The sequence below is a fragment of the Schistocerca piceifrons genome, chromosome 2 (assembly GCF_021461385.2).
Source record: "Schistocerca piceifrons isolate TAMUIC-IGC-003096 chromosome 2, iqSchPice1.1, whole genome shotgun sequence".
NCBI lineage: Eukaryota > Metazoa > Arthropoda > Insecta > Orthoptera > Acrididae > Schistocerca > Schistocerca piceifrons.
The window spans coordinates 318254263-318278358 of record NC_060139.1 but is presented as its reverse complement, the minus strand read 5'-3'; the positions used below and the strand labels follow the sequence as shown (position 1 = coordinate 318278358).

Genomic DNA, 24096 nt, shown 5'->3' with positions numbered 1-24096 from the left:
GAGTCCAGCAAAGTACAGTCAAGTGAGTGGCTAAGTGTTTGCAAATGCAAGGTGGTCACTTTTGAACATCATCTGTAAAGTGAACATTGCTACTGCATGTCTGTACCTGCTGTGTGACGAGAAGTCTCAACATCAAATGTACAGAATGGAATTATTGTGCATAGTGTATTGTGCAATCTTGTGTAGCTTATGTGTGGTGTTTTTTGTACCTTATTGGATACAGATGATGATATCGTGTTCACTATTATTTTCTGTTGGCTTTGTTTATGTCGTGGACGAAACAAAGTGGTTGTTTATGTGTGTAGGAAGTTTGTGTTATGCCTTAATGTTTAAATAAAGGTAACAGTAACACAAATAAATACACAAGATACCGCATTGTGTAGGTGTAAATTGGATACAGTTTGATTCTTTAACTGAGGGAAAAAGGAAAGGTTGGCATGAACGTGACTTGAACATCAGCGAGTCTGCATATGTTTTCCACCACATTGCCTTGCCTCACTGACCAAATGGGACAGCTCCAGCACAGCGCAGAGTTCATGATAGCTGTTCTTGGCCAAAGAATATTCATTAATGCATTTGCAATATTATACAATTAAGTTCAATAAATATATTTGTATATCTACCAGACTATTCCCTCAATACATTGCTAAATTTAGACAACAGGAAGACAAAAATTATAGCAAAATTATTATAATTAGCACTTGTGGTGTCACAAGAGTTAGGCATCTTCCCATTGATTGTAATTATAATTGTATGAATTTGAATAAGTAATATGTGTAAGTTGCTTATGTTTCAATATATAGTAGTCATGCTTAGAGCTTTGAGTGTCTGGAGGATGCGATGGCTTTCAGTCATGTTTCTTAGTCAGAAGTGAAAGAGCAAAAACTGCTCCAAGACTTGTAAGCAGAACCTTGTCTTTCACTTGCAGTGTGCTTGCTGACTGAGATATCCAGGCAAAACTAATGACCCTTCCTGACAGTTTCAGTTACACCAGTATCTCTTTCCACTTTCCAAATGCCATATAAGCTGTAGTGTATATTTTGCTAGACTAGCAATTTTCCTTACTATCTGGTCCTGTATACGGAAGGCCATCTGTCAAGTTTGGAAAGGATGAGATACCAGCAGTAGTGACACTGGATGGGTAGGTGTTGAGCCATCCCTGGATAACTCAGTAAGAGCGCTGCCCATGAGAGGTAAGGTTGCTGGTTTAACTCCCAGTCTTACACACAGTATTAATCTGCCAGGAAGTATCACAAGGACAAACTAGTGCACTTTAATCTATACTATCAAACCACAATGAAAAATATTGATGGTTGATATATGAACAGTAAAAATTGAAAACATACCAGGTGGCAAATCTGACATTTGCCAGGAGAATTTGAAAGCATTTTATATCTGTTTGTATGTAACTGATACTTATCCAAAAAACTGAGAGGGAATTCTGATACCACTTAATTATGCTCCTCACAGCATTTAAAAAAAAAAAAAAAAAAAAAAAAAGGTGACCTTGTTCACTTTCTGCTCTCGTTTTGGACTACCACTGTCCACCACTTCTACAACAACAACCTCCAAACCTCCCCCACATCCCGTCATAGCTGACAAACCTTGGCTCTCAGACCCACTACATTTACCTCAACGTCAAAAACTCCCTCCCACCACCATACAGAATCCAGAACCTGAACAGACCTGAATCACAGTCATGAACCTTTTGCCCTAAAGCCTTAGCCCCCCAGAAGTATCAGGCCTTTCCAAAGGCTTCACCTTTTACCCCACTCCCAAATTCAGTCATGCAGGACTTGTTAACAGCATTCTCTCCTTCTCCCTGTCCCTACAATGGAAACACTTTTTCATCACCAACCCAACCAACCAGACTCAACCAAAGACCAATATTGAACCCTGCCTGACTCAGTTCACTCCTCCATCCAACCATCATCCACACCCACTGCCACCACATCAGCCCCCGTTAACTTTACATAATTTCTTAACCTCAAAGCTCACCTCATCATAATGCCCCGAATCCCTCAACATGCAATCTAACCTTACATCTGCAGAAAGAACTGCAATCCATCACCTAAAAACTGATCCCAACCTTAAAATCCTACCTGCTGACAAAGGCTCCACTGCTGTTCTTTTGAAGTGCGAGGACTACCTGGCGGAAGGACTCCACCAGCTGTCAAATTCATCTGCCTACAAACTCTGCCACAGTGACCCCATTCCAGAAATCCAGCAGGATCTTCAGTCTCTCCTCAAATCATTAGGCCCATCCCAAGACCTCTTCCCGGAGTCTCTCTGCTCAATCCTATCACTCCCCACACTTCCACTTTCTACATGCTTCCTTAAGTTCATAGACCCAACCACCCAGAACACCTCATTGTGGCTGGTTACTGTGCCCACACTGATAGAAACTCTGCTCTCATAGACCAACACCTTTAGCCTAATACTTGCCACTTACCCTCCTATGTAAAAGATACCAACAATTTCCTTCCCCGAGTCTCCACAGTTCTGTTCCTTTACCACATGGTGCCCTGCTCATCACTACTAATGCCACCTCCCCTTACACTAACATGCCTAATGCCCCTGGCCTTACAACTGTGTAACAGTACCTTTCCAAACCTACAACCTCCTTCCTAATTTCCATGACCAGCTATCTCCTCGCCCACAGATACTTCTCCTTTGAAACAAATCTGGGGTATGGCTACGTGCACATGCATGGCACCATCCTATGCCAACTTATTCATGGGACATCTTGAGAAATCCTCTCTAAATACCTAGAATCCCAAACCCCTCACCTGGTTCAGTTTCATTGCTGACATCTTCATGATCTGGATCAAGGGCAAGGACACCCTGTCCACATTCCTCCAAAACCTCAACACCGTTTCCCCCATTTGCTTCGCCTTGTACTACTTGATCCATCAAGCCGCCTTCCTCAAGTTGACCTCCACCTCAAAGTTGGCTATATCAATACCTTCATCCATATCAAAGCTACGAATCACCAGCAATACCTCCAATTCGACAGCTGCCACCCATTTATGCCAAGAAGTCCCTTCCATAAAGCCTAGCCACCTGTGCCCGTCGAATCTGTTGTGACAAGCAGGCTCTTTCAAAATACATCGGGGCTCTCATTGGGGCCTTCACAGACCATAATTACTCTCTCAACCTTGTACAAAAGCAGACTTCCCATGCCCTATCTCTCCAGTCACCAACCAGCTCCCAAAGTCCCATTGTCTGGCTACAGAGCAGCTTTCCCTTCATCACTCAGTACCACCCAGGACTGGAGTAACTGAATCACATTCTCTGCCAGGGTTTCGACTACCTCTTGCAGTGCTCTGAAATGAGAAATGTCCTATCCACTATCCTTTCCACCCTTCCCACTGTGGTATTCCGCCGCCCTCCAAACTTACACAATATTCTCATCCATCCCTACACAACAACTGCTCCTAACCCCTTGCCTCATGGCTCATATCTCTGTAATTGACCTAGATGCAAGACCTGTCCCATACATCCTCCCACCACCATATACTCCAATCTGGTCACAAGCATCGTCTATCCCATCAAATGCAGGCCTATCTGTGAAACCACTGTGCTGCATTCTATGTGGGCATGACAGCCAACAAACTGTCTGTCTACATGAATTGCCACCGACAAACTGTGACCAAGAAACAGTTGGACCACCCCATTGCTGAGCTTGCTGCCCAACACAATGTTCTTAATTTCAGTGATTGCTTCACAGCCTGTACCATCTGGGTACTCCCCACAAACACCAGCTTTTCTGAGGTGCGCAGGTGGGAACTCTCCCTGCAATATATCCTGCGTTCCCGTAGTCCTCCTAGCCTCAACCTTTGTTAGTTTTTGTCCTTACTCTCTAGCCCCTTCTCTGTTCCCATTCCAACACTACACAGTCCTCTATTCCACCAATGCAGCCACAGTTTTTTACCTCTCTTCTTCTCTGATAAACCTCCCTCGCTCTCCGTCTAACCTCCTGAGTGCACTAAACTGCCCTACCCTCTCTTCACCTCATCCCTGTATGCTCCCTCAAGCAGCATTGTACTGCCCCCCCTCCCCCCCCCCCCCCCCCCCACCAGCACCACTACCCTGCTATCCCTCCCCAGCCTCCTCCTTACCCCCACCATCCGGTTGTATCTCTCATCTTGCACTGCTGCTCGCAGTGCGGCCTCAGCAGCCAGTGTGTGCAGTCATGGATGTGTGTGTGTGTGTGTGTGTGTGTGTGTGTGTGTGTGTGTGTGTGTGTGTGTGTTTCCTGTCTCCTACAAAGGCCCTGTTGGCCAAAAGCTCATTTTCTGACAGTCTTTTTGTTGTGCCTATCTGCAACTCAGGATCTCCACTATATGCTGAGTAGCAACTATCCTTTTCATAATATTGTTACATTCCATCCTGGATTTTGCATTGTTGAAATTATAAAATAAGTACTTTAATAAGAACATTCTAAATGCCGTACCAGGAAACTGAATGTCACTAAGTGCCAATCAGAGGGTTTTTACAAGTTGATTAGTGCAAAGAGGGGAACAGCAACAAGTTACTGTTAAGAATGCTATTTATGTACACAAATAGTGCTGTTACCAGTTTTGGACAACAAGTTCATTTATATTACATTTGAAGTTGTTTACATTAGTTGTTGGCTTTTTTTCTCACAATGAATGTAAACATCAAATGCAACATAAATGTAACATGAACAGCTCCCTGAAGATGAATCTGTCGATTCAAAACCATTAATGACACTATTTGTGTAAATAAATAGCACTATGAACAGGGGGTGGTCCTGATTTGTTCTTTGCGTAAATCAACTTGTGTTTTGTACACAGCAGCGATCTCGACAACATCAGTTTTCAACAAAATAGCAGGAAGAAAGTTATTGTTCCACTGTGCCATTAATACTGAGGCACCATATATTATTTATGTTAATACCAGTACAGAAATAAGCATTGAGCTTTTAAATGGTAGAATTGTAGTCAACAAAAGTCACTTCTCTTATCTTTTAAATTTTGGAACTCAAAGGGAAGCACAGCTTGGCACAGATCACATACACCATTTACTTACTTTGGCATCTGGATCAAGTCTAGGGACATGCAGCAGTATACTGAGAACACAACAGCACTGAAAATGCATTTTGGGAAGAAATGGCAGTCAGGACATTTTCCTTTGCCAATCTTCATATACTACAATCTAGACATGGCATTACTAAGATGATTTTTTTGTTTTTGTTGGGATACTGTGCTTCTACATTCACCTTATGTCACTTAGCAGAAAATAACAGAATAAAATGCAGTTGTTCTATCCGTTTTCAAACATTTATGAATGTAATTGATTTTGTCCAAAGGAAGTTTATATTGAATTATAATTACAGTGATATGTTTACATGCTGGTTGACTGATTAAAGTTAAAACTAATATGCTACCAGAAATTCCAGGGCTGGTTATAAACATTGGATTGAGTAAAGGTAACTACTCAGCACATAACAGAGATGCTGAGTAATAGACAGCCACGCAAACTACTAATTGAACTTGGTAACATATCTTAAATTTGTTTCGTATTCAGAATGCATGTGTACATGCATATGCTGGCACATCCACATCCCCACCCAGTGCGACAGTAGGTGATCGTGAACAGCGAGTGGATGTGGCTTTCAACTTTGAAGCTGTGTTTGAAACAATTTAAGAGAGATCTAAACAAATTTTTACATTGAGTTTTCATCAGCAATGAGAACTGAATTCTCCAGAAGTTCAACAAGAATCAAAACAATGGGTTACTTGTGGTGAATCCGCTTCAAAGACAGCAAAGACTGTCCAATCAACTGGAAAAATGGTAGTTACAAATTTTTGAGACACGGAGGATGCCATACTAACAGACTTAATAAGAAAAGGAAAAATGTTTACTTCACAATACTGCAGTGAGATATTGGATAGCTTCAACAATTAATTGATTAAATCATGATCCAATTTAGCTGTCATTAATTTTCATAGATGTTGTAAATTTAATAAAAGTCAGTTTGCTGTAAGTTATTAACCTTTCTTTTGACAAAATGGGTGCATTTCTAATTAATTCAGGCTTTGATTTCTCTTTTGGAGAATGGTCTCGATTATTAAATATCTATTATGTTCAGTTTCTTTGTTGTCGTTATTATCTTAGGGACTATGGAATTCCCCCATTTTCAAGTTTTCAACTAAAGCACCATTATTATCCATACTAACAACTCACAGCTTGGTAGATATGTGGTGAAACTGCAACTTCTGATAGCTGTCAATCTCTCCACATTATCCCTCTGCACTGGTTCATTTACGTTGGCTGGAGCACGCCATGTCTACCCTTTGCCACACTCATATTTCACTGTCAGATGAGATAACATATCATTTTACACTGGGAAACAGAGACAAGTGCTGATCTCTAAAAGGGAACAATGATGAAAAGGAAATAATTGTTTTTGGGAAAAAAGAAGTCTTCATTCCAAACACAAACTCTTGCTGATCAAACTCCTATGAAGGGAAGGAAAATCTTCACTTCCTATCTTCTCGTGGAAGGCGGGTCCTTCTTAAACTGAGTTTGGAGTTACCTGTTTAATTGCAGAGGTATCCCTTTTATAATTTATTAGTAATTTGCAAGGTGGCAGTATTATCTTAATGTCCTATAACATTTTTACTTCAGCTGAAGACCTGAAATCACAGCACTGTTTCCTTGGCATAATAAAATACCTAGTGAGCAACTTATCCTAACTATGTCAGATTTTACTATTCATCTTGTGATTTCTGTGGCTTTGGGAGTCAGTTCTCCTAGATCCAACATAAATATAACTTTATTTTGGTCCAACACATAAAAAAAGAATGAATTATTAATATTTACTACATTGTCAGGATTCAGATGACACAAAATGCTTGTCATTAAGTGTATATTCTGCAGATAGTGCTGGAACATTGTCATCCCATGACAGAGAATTCCCGTTCAGTGATATATGTAAAATCTTGAGGCAGAATATGATTAGTCTGTATACAGTAGGTTTTCCAACTGCAGTTATCGCTAGAACCATCTTCAATGAACCAGTTTGAGGAACAACCAATGTATCACATTATTTTACCTTTCTGTTTTGTCCGATTTGTAGAAAGTACGTGTGTCGTAGAAATGGCTGCTGTCTGCATGATATTGTAATCGTCCTGTTACAGACTAATCAGGTGTGTTAAAAAGGTTATTAACTCGATCTCAGAATGATCACTTTGTATTTCAGGTGCAACTTCCACATAATTTAATCAGCATCTCATTAAATAAAATTAAATTTTTTGTGTATTTACTATCTGCTACTTTAGTAGTGATATAATTAATATTCAACACAAAACATGTTGAGCATTTTGGAGTCGACTCAGTTAGGAATATATTAATGGAATTGTTACATGGCATATAAAACTTATTCATTACACATTTCCATCTGTCACTATAATGTTCATTCTTAGTTAATTTCTTTCTCAGTGACTGCAAGCTAATTTGTAATTGCATGTGTGTCATGGGTAACTTTGAATACACATATGCTTTTTTTTTCTTAATTGCCAATTGAATTAAAGATCTTCTCTACTTTCTTACAAAATGAGATGGGCAATGGCTTAGACACTGGACGCACGTTCAGGAGGGAGGTTAATATAGGTTCAGATGATCCTTAGTTTCACGTAAAGTCATGTAAGGCAAATGCTGAGATTAAATGAGCACACCCAAATTCCTTCCCCATCCTTATTCAGTCTGAGCATGTGCCCTGTCATGAACAGTGTCATCAATGGGCGTTTAGTCTTTTTTCTTTCTTTGTGTTTCTTGTAAGATGTCAAGAACTTAAAGGAGTTTTTGCTGTTGCAAAAGTATGAAAGCTAAATATTGAGCACCAATTTTGTCCCTGAAATTTAAAGGCTCTAAAGGGAATTGTCTGTACTTAACATTATGTTTTACCTTAAACTATTTTGAACAATGGAAAATCTAAGATGGAATGATGAAAGTATTATGAAAAGGACAGACTGCTACTCACCATAAAGAGTAGATGTTGAGTCACAGACAGGCACAGCAAAAAGACTGCTATACATTTGAGCTTTCAGCCAAAAGACCACTGAGGCTGGCCTCATTGGCCGTGCACAGCAGTTGTGTGTGTGAGTTGTGACTGAATGAGTGTGTGTGTGTGTGTGTGTGTGTGTGTTTTCTACTTTAGAAGAAGACCTTTTGGCTGCAAGCTCAAATTTGTAGCAGTATTTTTGTTATGCCAGTCTATGACTCAATGTCTCCTCTATAAGGTAACAATCTATCTTTTCCGTAATAATTTATGCTCTTTTGCATTGTCACATTTTTTATATTACTTAACTAACTAAATAGTGTTTTGAAGAACTGACTTCAGTGATGTTCGTTACCATTTACAACATTTGCTTTCACCACAGAGTGGCAAAACAAACTTGATATAATACATAACGGCTGAAAAGTTAGTACTCCGTAGCTAAGCAATGAATAAAGTATGCAAACATGTTTGTAAGTACCTTCATCTCCGTCAAATGATAGTGACTGCAGGCTGGTGCAGTGAAGATGGGAAGGAGTGCTGCTTGCAATGATACATGATGGAAGATTCATTAATTTCTTTTCTGACAAGAGAATGTTAGCTAAATACACATTGTTCACAAATAAAAATGGGGAGAGACAATGACATTTAAATGGTGAGTGGTGATTAGACAAACAAAACGATTAGAATAATCACACTAGCGTGTGTGTGTGTGTGTGTGTGTGTGTGTGTGTGTGTGTGTGTGTGTGTGTTTTACTTAACTCTGAAAATAAAATAAATGAAAATTATGTGAACTATTCCTGCTGTTACATAGAGAACATAACAACATCTTATTCAGTATATAATGCAAAATGTACCATAAATTTATTATTGATGTATGGTATGACTTAACTATGCCCATTCACGCCAACATCAACTGCTAGATGAACTTCTTGTGATGATAGCAGAGCATATGCACATAATAACAGTATATACTTTGTATGCTTTTGCTAGCAGTCCTGTATTGAAGAGATAAATGTAGAGGGTACAGAAAACGAGAGAGAAAACAAATACTCAGTCATACAGGTGACAAATGGAAACTGTAAGATATACTGGAATGAAAAACCCATGGTGGATTATAATTAATATGAGGAGTAAAGCCACTCACCAGTGGCACTTCAACTATTTGATGAATTGTTATGTTTACTCCTCCAACTGTAAGAGAATGAGGTATGCATTATGATCCACAAATAACTACTTTGACCATGCCAAATAACAACACAGTTTATCCCCTTGCTTGTTCTGTTATGATTCTAACTTTCAAGACTTCAGTAACTTCTTCAGCAAAGTATGTCTTCTTAGATGGAGGGCAGTTATCAGTCTACAGACTGAATTCCAGCAGAACTTCTACAATCATCTGAAATGATTCATATTCTCACTATATCCTCAGATTTTACAAACTCTTTGTATCTTGAACTGATGGTGTTATGGCTATAATTTCCTGGCACTGTATACACTTAAATGGCTATACTGAAGCATTATTTGATTTAGGGTGTAAAATATACACAGTAGACTCCTGTTAACTGTGTGTTAAGATGGTCTTACAAATACAAAACAGAATCAGAGTGAAGAGAAACAGATCTTCCACTCACCAAAATGAATTATTTATATATACATGAATGTTGTTTAAATCTTAATTTTTATATTTCAGTAAACCATCTGAGATGTAATACATCACTGACAGGGTTATTCTATTTCTAATGACACATTTTTATTTTCGCAGAACTGCAGTTTCGTCTGAGTGGCATGGAGAGGAGTTGGTCTCTTTGCCGAACCATAGAACTGAGTAAGAGAGCAGCAAAGAGGTTCAATATTAAGGAGTTGTTTTACAGTTGCCGACTCCTCAGTCCCAATATGACTGACCAAAACATCATGTTAGAATACCATGCATCTCATGGAACACATGATGAATTTGGTAGATTTACCTTCAGGCTGGACTCACCAATAGACAGGTGTATGCTATTATACCTTTTTATTCTTCTTTGGTAGTCACTGTACTTATTGCTTGAGTGAGTTTCTTGGCTAAATATTTTTCTGTTGGTGGTTTGGTTATTTTCTGAATAACTAATATTTTGTAATATTTAAACTCTTTGTGTTTGACAAAATAAGAGGTACGTGTTACTCAGTTACTGGGTTCATTACTCACAGTATTTGTGTTGCTGATCAGTGTAGTTAGTGGATAAAGAAACTGCAGTAAGTTTCTGACTACTACAAAACCAGACTTTTACCATGATACTTTCGAACAAACTTTTCATCTGCTACTCTCAATTAAATAGCTGTGGTGGCATAGGTTAAGAGAACACAGAACCTTGTAATGAAAAAAAAGTTCTGAAAAATTTTAAATGTATAGTAACTCAAAAACAGTTTTGAATATGGTCCCACAATTAAGTTACACATCATACTTAGCTGTCATTTCATTTCTGAGTGGAGGGTCTCTGCAACAACATTTTAACTACAGTAATTCTTTGTCGGCACTATAAAGCGTATATTGATCAGTGCATGTATACTGTAACAGGCTTTCAGGAACAAGAAACCTCCAAGAAGGTACAAAAATAACAATTGTACTGCCAGTTGTGATATTGGGTGCAAGGAGATAGTAGCTTTTCAATATCCAGTGCAAAGAAACTTCAGATAGCTCCAAAGTTTGGCAATTTGTTTTGAATGTGCAGAAATGTAAAAAATTGTGCACCTGACAAACCACAGAAAGGTGATGCACAGACACACTTAAACAGTAATTCTTCCTGCATCCTCTACAGGAAGAAATTATAATATGTGGTACAATGGCCAATGGGAAATGCCCTCTGCTGTGCACTGCATTGTATGTAATGTATTAGATTAGATTAGATTAGATTTACTGTATACATATATATGTACATATATGTTTATGTAGTTGTAGATCAGATGGAAAAGTTTTTAATTTTTGGGTTAGTGTAACAAAAAACTGTATATAATAAAATTATAAATCTGTCCTTACTATCAGCAGTAATTGAAAAAAATGTTAATATTTTAGTGAAGTGGCATTCTAAAACTGTCAGATACTTAAAGAACTGCATTTTGAACCATTTGCTGTACAAATAAATCTTTATTCTGAAATTGGTAAATAATATTGAGAATAAAGGTTTATTTCTACAGCTGATGGTTAAAAATGCAATTCTTTGAGATATTTATGCTGTGTTAAAACTATTGTGGAACAAATGTGTCCAAGTGTACACAAGTAAGTGGCTTATGCCAAGTACAGCAGTAGAGTCAGCCAAGGCTATTTCCTATGCAGTACACGGATTGGTATACTGTGTATTTGTATATCCTGTAGGAGGATAATTGTAGGTAACCAATGAGAAGCAATGTATTTTAAGTACCAAAATTGGAGTCATTTAGTGTCATTCACAGGTGTTTATTGTTATGTTAGGTCATCTGACATTACCTTCAATTGCCACCATAGCAGCATCATTTTTTTCTGTAGTTTTGAAACAAAAGTTGTGGTGACAGATTGATCTCTGCTGTAACAGAAGTCTAGGCTAATCTGGAAGGTGATAGCTTGGTTGCAAGTTGGCAAAATTACATTAACTTATTTTTTGAGACATTGATAATTAATAATTTATGATCACACTCTGATATAAATACTGAAAAATTAAAGTAGTGATTCAGAAAGTATTGGCAATCAGATGTTACACTTATCAATTTTTTGCACTGTAAGTTTGTATATTGTGTACCATAACTTTTGAACTCTTTTATTGTTACATTGAATATCTATTCTCAGATAGGCCCAATTTTTTAAAAATATGTAGTATATTAAGTGGTTATATTGTTGTCAGAATTTGACATAATTTCTTCAGGTTGCGATGAAATATGGCTGCATGCTGCTCTGTTATTGGGAACTTACAAGGCAGCTGTCCTTTTTCATGTGGTATTACATCTCTTAAGCATTCTCTGAGTTTTTTAAGTGCCATCGCTTTCAATAGGTTGAAACTAATTACTCGTAACATCCATCCTTGCCAGGCTCGTACCTGAATCTGTACTGCTTCTGATGTTGTTGGTCCACCAGTAACAACTGTTTTCTGCATGTTGTGTACTGGTCTGTGATCTTTGTAGCCTAGCTGTGCTTTCTTCAGTTCCTTCAGTCAGTCCTTCCATTTTAGACGACCAAAGGCTTTCTTTGTATATCTTTTTAGAAGTATATTTTTCAATTATTTACCACTCATTTCTCTGAAACTATATTTGAAGCTGATAACTGCAGCTTTACTTACCACAAGTTGAAAAGCATAGTTCTTACTGTTGCAGATGTAGATGAGAGTGCTGGTAGTTTTTGCTTTGTGGCATTTCTGTTGTCAAGGTTAAGAATCATAAATTGATGTATCTTTCGGAATTGGTGGGCAGCTTTCCTCATTTGCACATGCTTCACACAAATTTTGTAAGAAAAGTATTACTTAAATTTAAGATAGCAGGTATAGGAGAAGGATGTAAATATGAATTGAATTTGATCCTGGATTAAATGGTGTCCAGCAATTGTAGATGTAATCTAGGACATGTCAGAAACACAAAAACCTTCATTATCACATACTTCCTAACTGTTCTAACATCATTGATTATAATCAACAATATTTACAAATTTAATTTGAGCAGTACTCATCAACACTGTAAAATTCTTTTTCCACCAGATAGTCTTTTAAATTAGGTTCTTTGAAAACTTAGTGTCTTGTACATTATCACACAGTTGTTTGAGGCAGACTTCTTAGTAATTTGATACCTGAGTACTGGGGTCCTCTTTCAAACATTGTCAATCAGTGGAGTATGCTTTGTGTGTCATTCTTCCTCCATGTGTTGTGGGTGTGTACACTAGCATTTGTAGCCCATCTGCACTACCTTTTGTGACACTTAGTACAGTTTTATACATGAACCAGGAGGAAAAAGTTAAGATGCCTAGTCATTTGAAGCAGTTTCTGCGTGTTTCAAAAGTCTTTCTTCTTAATATGATTCTTACTTTTTTTTGTAATGTGAACACCCTTTTTATTTCTTGAATGTTTGAGTTTCCCCACACTACCACTCCGTACTGCAGCTATGGTTCGAAGAGCCCATGGTATATTGTACACAGAAGCAGTTTGTCTGCATACTGTGGTAGCTGCCTCATTATAAATATGACGGAGCTGCTTGCCCTCGGGTACCGTAGTTTTCCAATCTTCTTATCAGTATTTCATGGTCAGTAGTGTTGAATGCTTTGGAGAGATCCAGAAACATTGCAGATATAACATGTTTTTCATATAAGCACTGTATAATGTATCCTGTCAGACTGGCAATTGCTGATTCCGTAGATCTACTCTTTCTAAAACCGTGCTGTGATGGTATGAGAACGTTTTATTTGTCCAGACAATCAAGTAATCTATCATACACAAGCATTTCTAGGATTTTTGAGAAACCTGATATCAGCGAAACTGGCTTGTAGTTGTTGGGGTTGTCCTTATCACCTTTCTTGTACAGTGGTACCACCTGGCTTATCTTCAGTTTTACTGGCAAAATTCTCTCTCTGAGAGAGCTGATATTATTTGCTCACTTACTTGCTTTATTGTGGACTATTTCCTTCTAATTTTAAGTTCTCTACCACATGTATATAGTTATCATTGATTATGTTTGCTATTTATCTACCATCTGTAATCACTGTGTTGTTTATTTTCATTGACCTGATATCTTTTTCTTTGTTTGGTCCAGGTTGTTCCTGTTTTTCACCATTAATTGCATTCCAGGCTGCCTTTGTCTTGTTTCTTGAGTTTAGTAAGGTAGCATATATTGCTCTTGATTTTGCCTCTCCTATCATTTTTCTATACTTCCTTTGCCAGCATTTTGTAATTTTCATCTTCACCCCTCCATCTCAGATCCTGCAGCTTCCTTCGCTGTTCTGTTACCTTACTAGTAATCCACTTTGTCTGATCCTGCATCTTTTTTTTATGTCTTTGTTTTGTGGAATTCTACATTAAAATGGTGTTTAATTTTTGTAATAAATTAATCATATTTTTCATTTATATTCTGCATCTGTAGGGCTTCATTCCAGTTGTCCCTGCTTCATATTGTTCTAAATGTGTTAATATTTTGTTACTGATGTTCCTAACTGCTTTGGTTGTTTGTTTTGAGTCAGATATTATGTCCTTACTTATGCAGAAGCAGATCAGCTGTCTATGATGATAAGATATTTCTGTTTGGACTGCATGTGACTCATAGTTACACCTATTAACATTAGTAATGATGTTGTCAATAACTGTCTGGCTTTGAGAAGTCACTCTTGTTGGTCCATATATTGTTGCCTCCATATTGTGTTGTATTAACAATTCTTCAAAATATTATCTTGGTTCTGATTCTTTTCCCATGTCAGTATTGAAGTCTCCACATGTAAGAATGTTTTTCTTCATATTCCTTCTTAGTAAGTTGGCCATTTTTTTCAGAAAGATGCTAATCTTGCCGCTTGGTGACCTGTACACACAAAACAATCTAAAGTCATCAGTCACTACACCAGTAATTTCAAAGTCTTTTTCTCTATAGGTCATCTCACACCTTTACTGTTTGCTGTCTTTAGGAGTTTTCCTGTTTCAATATATATGGAAGCTCCACCACCCTTATGTTAAGTTCTACAGAAGCAACTAGATAAGATACAGTCCTTTATTTTCAAGTTAGGTATCTGGGTTTCAGTTAGAGCATGTTCACTGATACATGTCTGATAGTATGTCTGGTTGTGTTTCACTTCTGCTTCTAGTTTCTTGTTACCGTCGTATTGAATATTCTGATGTAGTACTTTTATGTAATTTTTCTTTTGTTGACTTACATGTTGTGGGCTGCATTCTGAGAGCATATTCTGTAGTTCCTCCTTTTTCGTGCGGTACTTATATTTTGCTTTTTCAGCTTTAGCAATTGGTTTTTCACCCCCATCAGGCCATATTAGTTTCCCTTTCTTCTGGTCATTTTGCGGACACCTGTAAACATTCTGTTGAGTGTTACAGACCCTTAACTGTTTAAATGCATGCCATCCTTTCCGAGGCAGTTTTCACTCAGAAATTTGTTTGGATCTATGAAAACGGCACCAAGATGATCACACTGTACTTTGGCAGCATAATTTTTTTTAGAGATATATTTGTCACTCACTGATCTTTTTATGATTCTGCCAAGTATCAGCCAGGATCCCGCATAGATACGTCTTGCTGAATAAATCACATTTTTTGTTTCGTTAATAATTCCTTTGTCACTTCTGCTTTTTAATGAATTTGTTCCATGTATAAAGATACAACTGTAATTAACCTTGGTTCCAGAATCTGGTTTTGTATTTGTTTGCTTTGAATTTACCATTTTTTAAAAAAATTGTTGATTTTTTTCATTCTAATTCGCAGTTTGATGTCGATTTTGCAGTTGGGGACAGCAATATTTTTCAGCAGTGAGTCGCCAATTATTAGAAACTCATTGTCATCCCTTTGCACTGCTGTGGTGTATTCTTTACTTTTATAGTGTGTCTCTGTCTTCCATTTGTATTTATCTACAGATTTTTGGCTTGCTAAGTTTATCATGACATCGGAAATGCTGTATGTGTTGTTTTTAGTGGTCGTAGGGGCACATGTGTTTTCACCGTCTTGCTTTTCCATTTGTTGTATTTCAGGGCTGCTTTTCACATATTAATCTATCGGTTTCTTTCTTTATAGTGAATAATTCTGTTTTTAGTGTTTCAGTATCACTTTGAAGTAGCTTTATAATTTCATTTTTTGAGTCCACTGTACTTAAAAGATGATTTTCCTGATGATATGTTTGTATTCATTTGTCATTACTTGTTTTAAAGTGTAAGACTGTAACATTAACTTTGTCACAAGTAAAACATAAGGGAATTTTTGTCATTGCAAGAATAATTGTGCAATTGTATGTCCGTTGCTAACACCTTCCCTCTGTGTGCAGGAATAGAGTACAAATTGATTTAATATTCTTATTTCAGCAGTGCGCTTTACACCAAAGTGGAAAAATAAATTTGTGTACATTGAATGGCAGCTGCCATTGCTGATAGCTCATTGGCATCATCCCTTTAGTGAAGAGCCTGCAAAATATGAAGTGGTTGTGAGGAGAGATGGTAAAATAAAACAGAAGGAAAAGTTTTTCTCTGACAATGACAGCAGTATTGCTGACTTGGGAATGGAAATGAAGTATGATACAATGCACTTCCCAGGTTATTATATTTTTGAAATTACGAAGTGTGCACCACAGCAAGATTGTGACGATCCCAGCACAGCAACTGTCAAAATAGGTAAGAACTTATTATTCTGTGCATCTTTGTTCTGAAAATTTTCTCATCTCCTTGCAGTGCTAATGCTGCCACACTCAAGTCATGGAATGTTCCTGGAAATGGCAAGTTATACATCGAACGTCGTGGGGGGAAGGGGGGGGGGGTGGAGGGAGGGAGAAGTGTTCAATGCAATTGGCAAAAACATTATGCATATCATGGTCAAAACTAAGTCTTATTGTGAAGTTGTCTGGAACTGAGCAGCTGGCTTAGGTGAACTCACATTAATCATTGAATGTGTTTACAAGCAACCTAGTTCTGATGTAATGTTCAAAGAAGTTTCCAATTTACTGCCAGTCATCATAAATTAAAGTCCATTATATTTCAACTGGGCACCATGCAAATCTCAAGAACAAGAGAGTGTGGGTTGTTGTAACAACCAAACAGTTCGCATGGGGTTTTCTCATGGATACATATACATCAGGCACATGTCGCCAGAGCTCTGTTTCATCACCTGGTGTCATCTAAGGCTGTCCCCTCTCACAGAAGATCTTGCACAGTCATGGTTTTGTTTATTATTCAGGTCTTTGAATCTGTTATAGGAATGTGCAGGTCTGTTTTGCAATAATGAGTGTGTAATTTTTTAATGGTCATCAGGAATTTAATGTTGAGATGTTTGACACACATTTAATATGATGCCTGATACAATCACAATACACCTTACTTTGTACTTCCAAATTAATGACATTGAACTCATGTACTTGATACAATCACAATACCTCTTGCTATGAACTTCCAAATTAATGACAGTTAACTCTTGCATTATGTTATATGCACTATTGCATTATGTTATATTCACATATATGTGTTCTAGCTTATCATCTGAATACAAGCTATGAATTCACTGAATTGTAATTAAAGCTTAATAATACTGTAGTAAAACTAAATATTATTAGCAGTGAACACACTTCTGCTCATACCACAAACTTCCACGCAGTGACTCCCCCCAGTGACTCATCACTAAAGACTGTTAGCGGTGACTGACATCACAGAACTGTTGTAAAGCTGCATTGGAGTCTCTGTCTCTTAGTTGTGGCCAGTTAGAGGCTAGGAAAGGGAATGCTATCTTATAAGGCCACGCTGTGACCAACCATTGAGTCGTCAGAAAATAGTCTTCACATGAAAACCCACACCTTAGCTCGTGATCATGTGATGCAGTAGACTATGCTGTAGTAGGCTTTTACAGGGTGTATTGTAGTGATTCGAGAATTTCTGTGTGAATTCTAGAACCACTCAGCCTTCTACCATCTCAAACACATGATATTCTGGATATGAGTGTGGGATGGTAGAATCCTACCTACTGCATGTCACATGTTTGTGTGTGCAGGTTTAAAATCTGTCATGTGAAGAAAGTAGACACAGCAGTCGGACGGCTCCGACAAGTACCCGTCGGGCAATCCATAGATGTTTTAGTGAGTGTGTAAGGAAGAACCAGGAGTTTATATGCAGCTCTGTGCTTATTGTGCCAGTGACTATTGTTATTAAAACAAAAACAGTTGCAAAAAGTACTCTTGTAGACTCTTGACGCAACTTTGTTAGAGGCAAGACTCATTTTATGATTCATGTTAAGAGAGGTCATGGTATCCAAGCCAACTTTCTTTTAACTGTAACTCAATTTGTTTCTAATGTCCGAGTGTGTGAGAGACTTGCAGGAAGTTACATATTCATTGGAAAGTGAAATTTTTATTGTGTATGGATGTCAAATACTTCGTTAGTTGACGAAAAGTTAAGTTTGTTTGTCTACTTATTTCATAAGTAGAAAGAGTCTAAAAATTCCTGTACCTAGTGTAATTTGACACAGAGAGGAAGTGAAGAGGGTTTCCAGCAGCCGGCTATTCAGTAAAGAAGAGTGGCTGCAAATTACAAGTAAGTCACCTCATGAAGAAGTGGAAGATGTTTTGGGGGAATAAGCCAATATAACTCAGATCCACACTCACACTTTAATTCGTCAGAACATTAGAATGTGGAGACCTATGTGAAAGGACCAAGAAAACATTAAGTCAAAACTGAGAGAAGCTGTTATGAGTTGCCATAATAACCAAACATAATAATACAAGGGAATTACTCCGATACATTGGAATATGTTCAAGTATCCAGTGCAGCAAAATTTAAATGGGTAAACATTGAAGAAGTGAAAAATTCACAATGATAAATGTAGTAAAGAAGATTTCGATGTATTTGTCTAAGAAGTAGTACGCATAAAATGCTTCAGCTAAGAAGATCCATTGCGGGGAATATACAGCTCTCAAACACATCGCAGGGATGCAGACGTGGAAACCAACATACATCCGACGCCACCAGCACCAGCTGCTGTTCACCAGTGCTGACCTGCTTCCAAATCCGCTCACCCACGCAACGAGAATTCTACGCTGGGTCAGCGTAAAACAAAACTTGATTACTTTAGTATAAAGTGGTACAAGATACTGTCAGTGAACTGTTGTTGTGTAATTATCATATTTAAAGTTAGTTTTAAATGCTTACAAGAGCTAAGGCATATGAAAGTATGGAAAATATACAACAGGTTGGGGAAACTCCAGACCCAGCTATGGCCATGAAGATTTGCAAAGAAGTGCCTGACTGGGCTGAGTTGATAAATTTAATCAAAGCCCAGAGTCTTAAGTTAAACTCATTAAATCCTCAATTAAATGCTCAGAGTGCGACTCTAAGTAAAGAACTAGACTTAGTAAATTCTCAATTAAATACTCAAATGACAAATTTAGGTTTGTTAAATGCCAAAGTCGACTCTGAAAGCAAGGAATATAGTAATGTAAGCGAAGGCATGGGTGCTTTGAAGATTGAAGTCGATGCCATAAGTAATAAAGTTGTTGTTGTTATTGTGGTCTTCAGTCCTGAGACTGGTTTGATGCAGCTCTCCATGCTACTCTATCCTGTGCAAGCTTTTTCATCTCCCAGTACCTACTGCAACTTACATCCTTCTGAATCTGCTTAGTGTATTCATCTCTTGGTCTCCCTCTACGATTTTTACCCTCCACGCTGCCCTCCAATACTAAATTGGTGATCCCTTGATGCCTCAGAACATGTCCTACCAACCGATCCCTTCTTCTGGTCAAGTTGTGCCACAAACTTCTCTTCTCCCCAATCCTATTCAATACTTCCTCATTAGTTATGTGATCTACCCATCTAATCTTCAGCATTCTTCTGTAGCACCACATTTCGAAAGCTTCTATTCTCTTCTTGTCCAAACTATTTATCGTCCATGTTTCACTTCCATACAAGGCTACACTCCATACGAATACTTTCAGAAATGACTTCCTGACACTTAAATCAATACTGGATGTTAACAAATTTCTCTTCTTCAGAAACGCTTTCCTTGCCATTGCCAGCCTACATTTTATATCCTCTCTACTTCGACCATCATCAGTTATTTTGCTCCCCAAATAGCAAAACTCCTTTACTACTTTAAGTGTCTCATTTCCTAATCTAATTCCCTCAGCATCATCCGACTTAATTAGACTACATTCCATTATCCTTGTTTTGCTTTTGTTGATGTTCATCTTATATCCTCCTTTCAAGACACTGTCCATTCCATTCAACTGCTCTTCCAAGTCCTTTGCTGTCTCTGACAGAATTACAATGTCATCGGCGAACCTCAAAGTTTTTATTTCTTCTCCATGAATTTTAATACCTACTCCGAATTTTTCTTTTGTTTCCTTTACTGCTTGCTCAATATACAGATTGAACAACATCGGGGAGAGGCTACAACCCTGTCTTACTCCCATCCCAACCACTGCTTCCCTTTCATGTCCCTCGACTCTTATAACTGCCATCTGGTTTCTGTACAAATTGTAAATAGCCTTTCGCTCCCTGTATTTTGCCCCTGCCACCTTTAGAATTTGAAAGAGAGTATTCCAGTCAACATTGTCAAAAGCTTTCTCTAAGTCTGCAAATGCTAGAAACGTAGGTTTGCCTTTCCTTAATCTTTCTTCTAAGATAAGTCGTAAGGTCAGTATTGCCTCACGTGTTTCAGTGTTTCTACGGAATCCAAACTGATCTTCCCCGAGGTTGGCTTCTACTAGTTTTTCCATTCGTCTGTAAAGAATTCGTGTTAGTATTTTGCAGCTGTGACTTATTAAACTGATAGTTCGGTAATTTTCACATCTGTCAACACCTGCTTTCTTTGGGATTGGAATTATTATATTCTTCTTGAAGTCTGAGGGTATTTCGCCTGTTTCGTACATCTTGCTCACCAGATGGTATAGTTTTGTCAGGACTGGCTCTCCCAAGGCCGTCAGTAGTTCCAATGGAATGTTGTCTACTCCGGGGGCCTTGTTTCGACTCAGGTCTTTCAGTGCTCTGTCAAACTCTTCACGCAGTATCGTATCTCCCATTTCATCTTCATCTACATGCTCTTCCATTTCCATAATATTGCCCTCAAGTACATCACCCTTGTATAGACCCTCTATATACTCCTTCCACCTTTCTGCTTTCCCTTCTTTGCTTAGAACTGGGTTTCCATCTGAGCTCTTGATATTCATACAAGTCGTTCTCTTATCTCCAAAGGTCTCTCTAATTTTCCTGTAGGCAGTATCTATCTTACCCCTAGTGAGATAGGCCTCTACATCCTTACATTTGTCCTCTAGCCATCCCTGCTTAGCCATTTTGCATTTCCTGTCGCTCTCATTTTTGAGATGTTTGTATTCCTTTTTGCCTGCTTCATTTACTGCATTTTTATATTTTCTCCTTTCATCAATTAAATTCAATATTTCTTCTGTTACCCAATGATTTCTACTAGCCCTCGTCTTTTTACCTACTTGATCCACTGCTGCCTTCGCTACTTCATCCCTCAAAGCTACCCATTCTTCTTCTACTGTATTTCTTTTCCCCATTCCTGTCAATTGTTCCCTTATGCTCTCCCTGAAACTCTCTACAACCTCTGGTTCTTTCAGTTTATCCAGGTCCCATCTCCTTAAATTCCCACCTTTTTGCAGTTTCTTCAGTTTTAATCTACAGGTCATAACCAAAAGATTGTGGTCAGAGTCCACATCTGCCCCTGGAAATGTCTTACAATTTAAAACCTGGTTCCTAAATCTCTGTCTTACCATTATATAATCTATCTGATACCTTTTAGTATCTCCAGGGTTCTTCCATGTATACAACCTTCTTTCATGATTCTTAAACCAAGTGTTAGTTATGATTATGTTGTGCTCTGTGCAAAATTCTACCAGGCGGCTTCCTCTTTCATTTCTTAGCCCCAATCCATATTCACCTACTATGTTTCCTTCTCTCCCTTTTCCTACACTCGAATTCCAGTCACCCATGACTATTAAATTTTCGTCTCCCTTCACAATCTGAATAATTTCTTTTATTTCATCATACATTTCTTCAATTTGTTCGTCATCTGCAGAGCCAGTTGGCATATAAACGTGTACTACTGTAGTAGGTGTGGGCTTCGTATCTATCTTGGCCACAATAATGCGTTCACTGTGCTGTTTGTAGTAGCTTACCTGCATTCCTATTTTACTATTCATTATTAAACCTACTCCTGCATTACCCCTATTTGATTTTGTGTTTATAACCCTGTAGTCACCTGACCAGAAGTCTTGTTCCTCCTGCCACCGAACTTCACTAATTCCCACTATATCTAACTTCAACCTATCCATTTCCCTTTTTAAATTTTCTAACCTACCTGCCCGATTAAGGGATCTGACATTCCACGCTCCGATCCGTAGAACGCCAGTTTTCTTTCTCCTGATAACGACATCCTCTTGAGTAGTCCCTGCCCGGAGATCCGAATGGGGGACTATTTTACCTCCAGAATATTTTACCCAAGAGGACGCCATCATCATTTAATCATACAGTAAAGCTGCATGCCCTCGGGAAAAATTACGGCCGTAGTTTCCCCTTGCTTTCAGCCGTTCGCAGTACCAGCACAGCAAGGCCGATTTGGTTATTGTTACAAGGCCAGATCAGTCAATCATCCAGACAGTTGCCCTTGCAACTACTGAAAAGGCTGCTGCCCCTCTTCAGGAACCACACGTTTGTCTGGCCTCTCAACAGGTACCCCTCCGTTGTGGTTGCACCTACGGTACAGCTATCTGTATCGCTGAGGGACGCAAGCCTCCCCACCAACGGCAAGGTCCATGGTTCATGGAGGGGGAGTAATAAAGTAGAGAATTTAAATCATATGTGTAAAAGTGCAGCAGTAGTGCAGCAGCAGTGCAGTAGGGAGTCGCATATTTAGCTTTCATATTTGTTTTGTAGTTTGATTCTTAATTTCTTTCCAAGTGTTTGTGCGCTTGCATATTTAATTACATAAAATCCTTGCTTATTCTTGTATTTGAGAGGAGTTATATTGCTTATTGATAGCTGTAAAGTATAAGTTCGCGGAGTCGTTAGTGAGTTGCTTGTTTTGGACAGCCAGTGCTTTCTGTTTATTTCGCAGAGTCAGTTAGCAGCAGACAGAGGCCAGTGCAGATTCATCTGTGCTTGCAGAGTGATGTGTGCGAGCAGCAGTAGCAGAAACTAGTCGTTTATTCAGTTTTTTGTATTTGTTCCGCAGGTTTAATTCAAATTACTTTGTGTGTTTGTCTGCTTGTGTGGTGCAGTTCTTCGGATCTTTGCGTATTTTCAAATTAGAAAGGGGTAGTATCAAATTTTAAATGTGGTAGAGTGTAACATCGTGTAGGCGGTTGTCATTTGTACTAAGACTGGTAGGATCGCATTGTAATATCTGTATAGTGGCGTAGTCATGGTCATCTGATTACGTAGTTTGTAACTAATATCGCAGCTCAATCTGGTGCTGGTGATGCAACTGTGCAGTCCGCATATCGCTGTTTTATTTGTTGCAACTCTATACGTCCAGATATTAGCAGTAGGATGGATAGGGTGTGTGCGTGCTGTGTGCGGGCACAGGAGGAACTGGCCACGGTTCGCAAGCAGCTGAGCGTGCTGTTGGCCACGGTCAGCCACCTTCAGGCTGCTGCTTCGAGGTGTAGCGACGGCAGAGGGTCTGGCGCGTCGCTTGAGACACCGCAGGTGTCACTTGCTGCGTCCGCTGACACAGCCGCTGAGGCACCTTCTAGTGTACCCAGCACATTGGGGCCACCCTCACCTCAGGGTGAGTGGCGGACTGCAACGCGTTCGTGTTGCTTGAGGTGGAGGGTCAATGTGGAGGCTGGCCTCGCCCGTTCATCCTGTCAGTGGGCATGTGGCCGCTCCTTCAGCAGGGCCCAAGCAGGCACACATGGGCAAAAGCTTGCTGGTTATTGGGAGCTCCAACATTAGGCGGGTGATGGAGCCCCTTAGGGAAATAGCATACAGGGCTGGAAAGAATTCCAACGTGCACTCGGTTTGTCTGCCGGGGGGCCTCATCCAAAATGTGGAGGCGGCCTTGCCTGCGGCTATCGAGCATACGGGGTGCAGTCGTCCGCAAGTAGTTGCTCACGTCGGCACCAATGATGGCTGTCGCTTGGGTTCTGAGGCGATCCTCAGTTCGTACAGATGGCTGGTGAATTTGGTGAAGACTGCTGGCCTCGCACGTGGGGTGCAAGCAAGAGCTCTCTATTGGCAGCATCGTTCCCAGAGTGGATCAGGGTCCTTTGGTTTGGAGCCGAGTGGAGGGTGTCAACCAGAGGCTTCGTTGACTCTGTGGTGGTCTTGGCTGCAGATTTCTAGACTTGCGCTATTGGGTGGGGAATTTTAGGATGCCCCTAGATAGGTCAGGGGTGCACTACACAAAGGAAGCAGCTACTCGGATAGCAGAGTACTTGTGGCA

General features: G+C 39.1%; 1 protein-coding gene across 2 annotated transcripts in view; it reads left to right on the top strand.

The window, feature by feature from the left end:
• The window catches only part of LOC124776753, a 162759-nt gene that overhangs the window by 36207 nt on the left and 102456 nt on the right, over positions 1 to 24096 (top strand). The window contains exons 4-5 of one of the 2 annotated variants that reach the window (XM_047251881.1): positions 9789 to 10019; positions 16023 to 16325. In XM_047251881.1, the coding sequence (XP_047107837.1) occupies positions 9789 to 10019; positions 16023 to 16325 (534 nt within the window). Of the gene's footprint in view, positions 1 to 9788; positions 10020 to 16019; positions 16326 to 24096 lie in introns of both variants that reach the window. The other variant, XM_047251880.1, reaches the window with a different exon arrangement.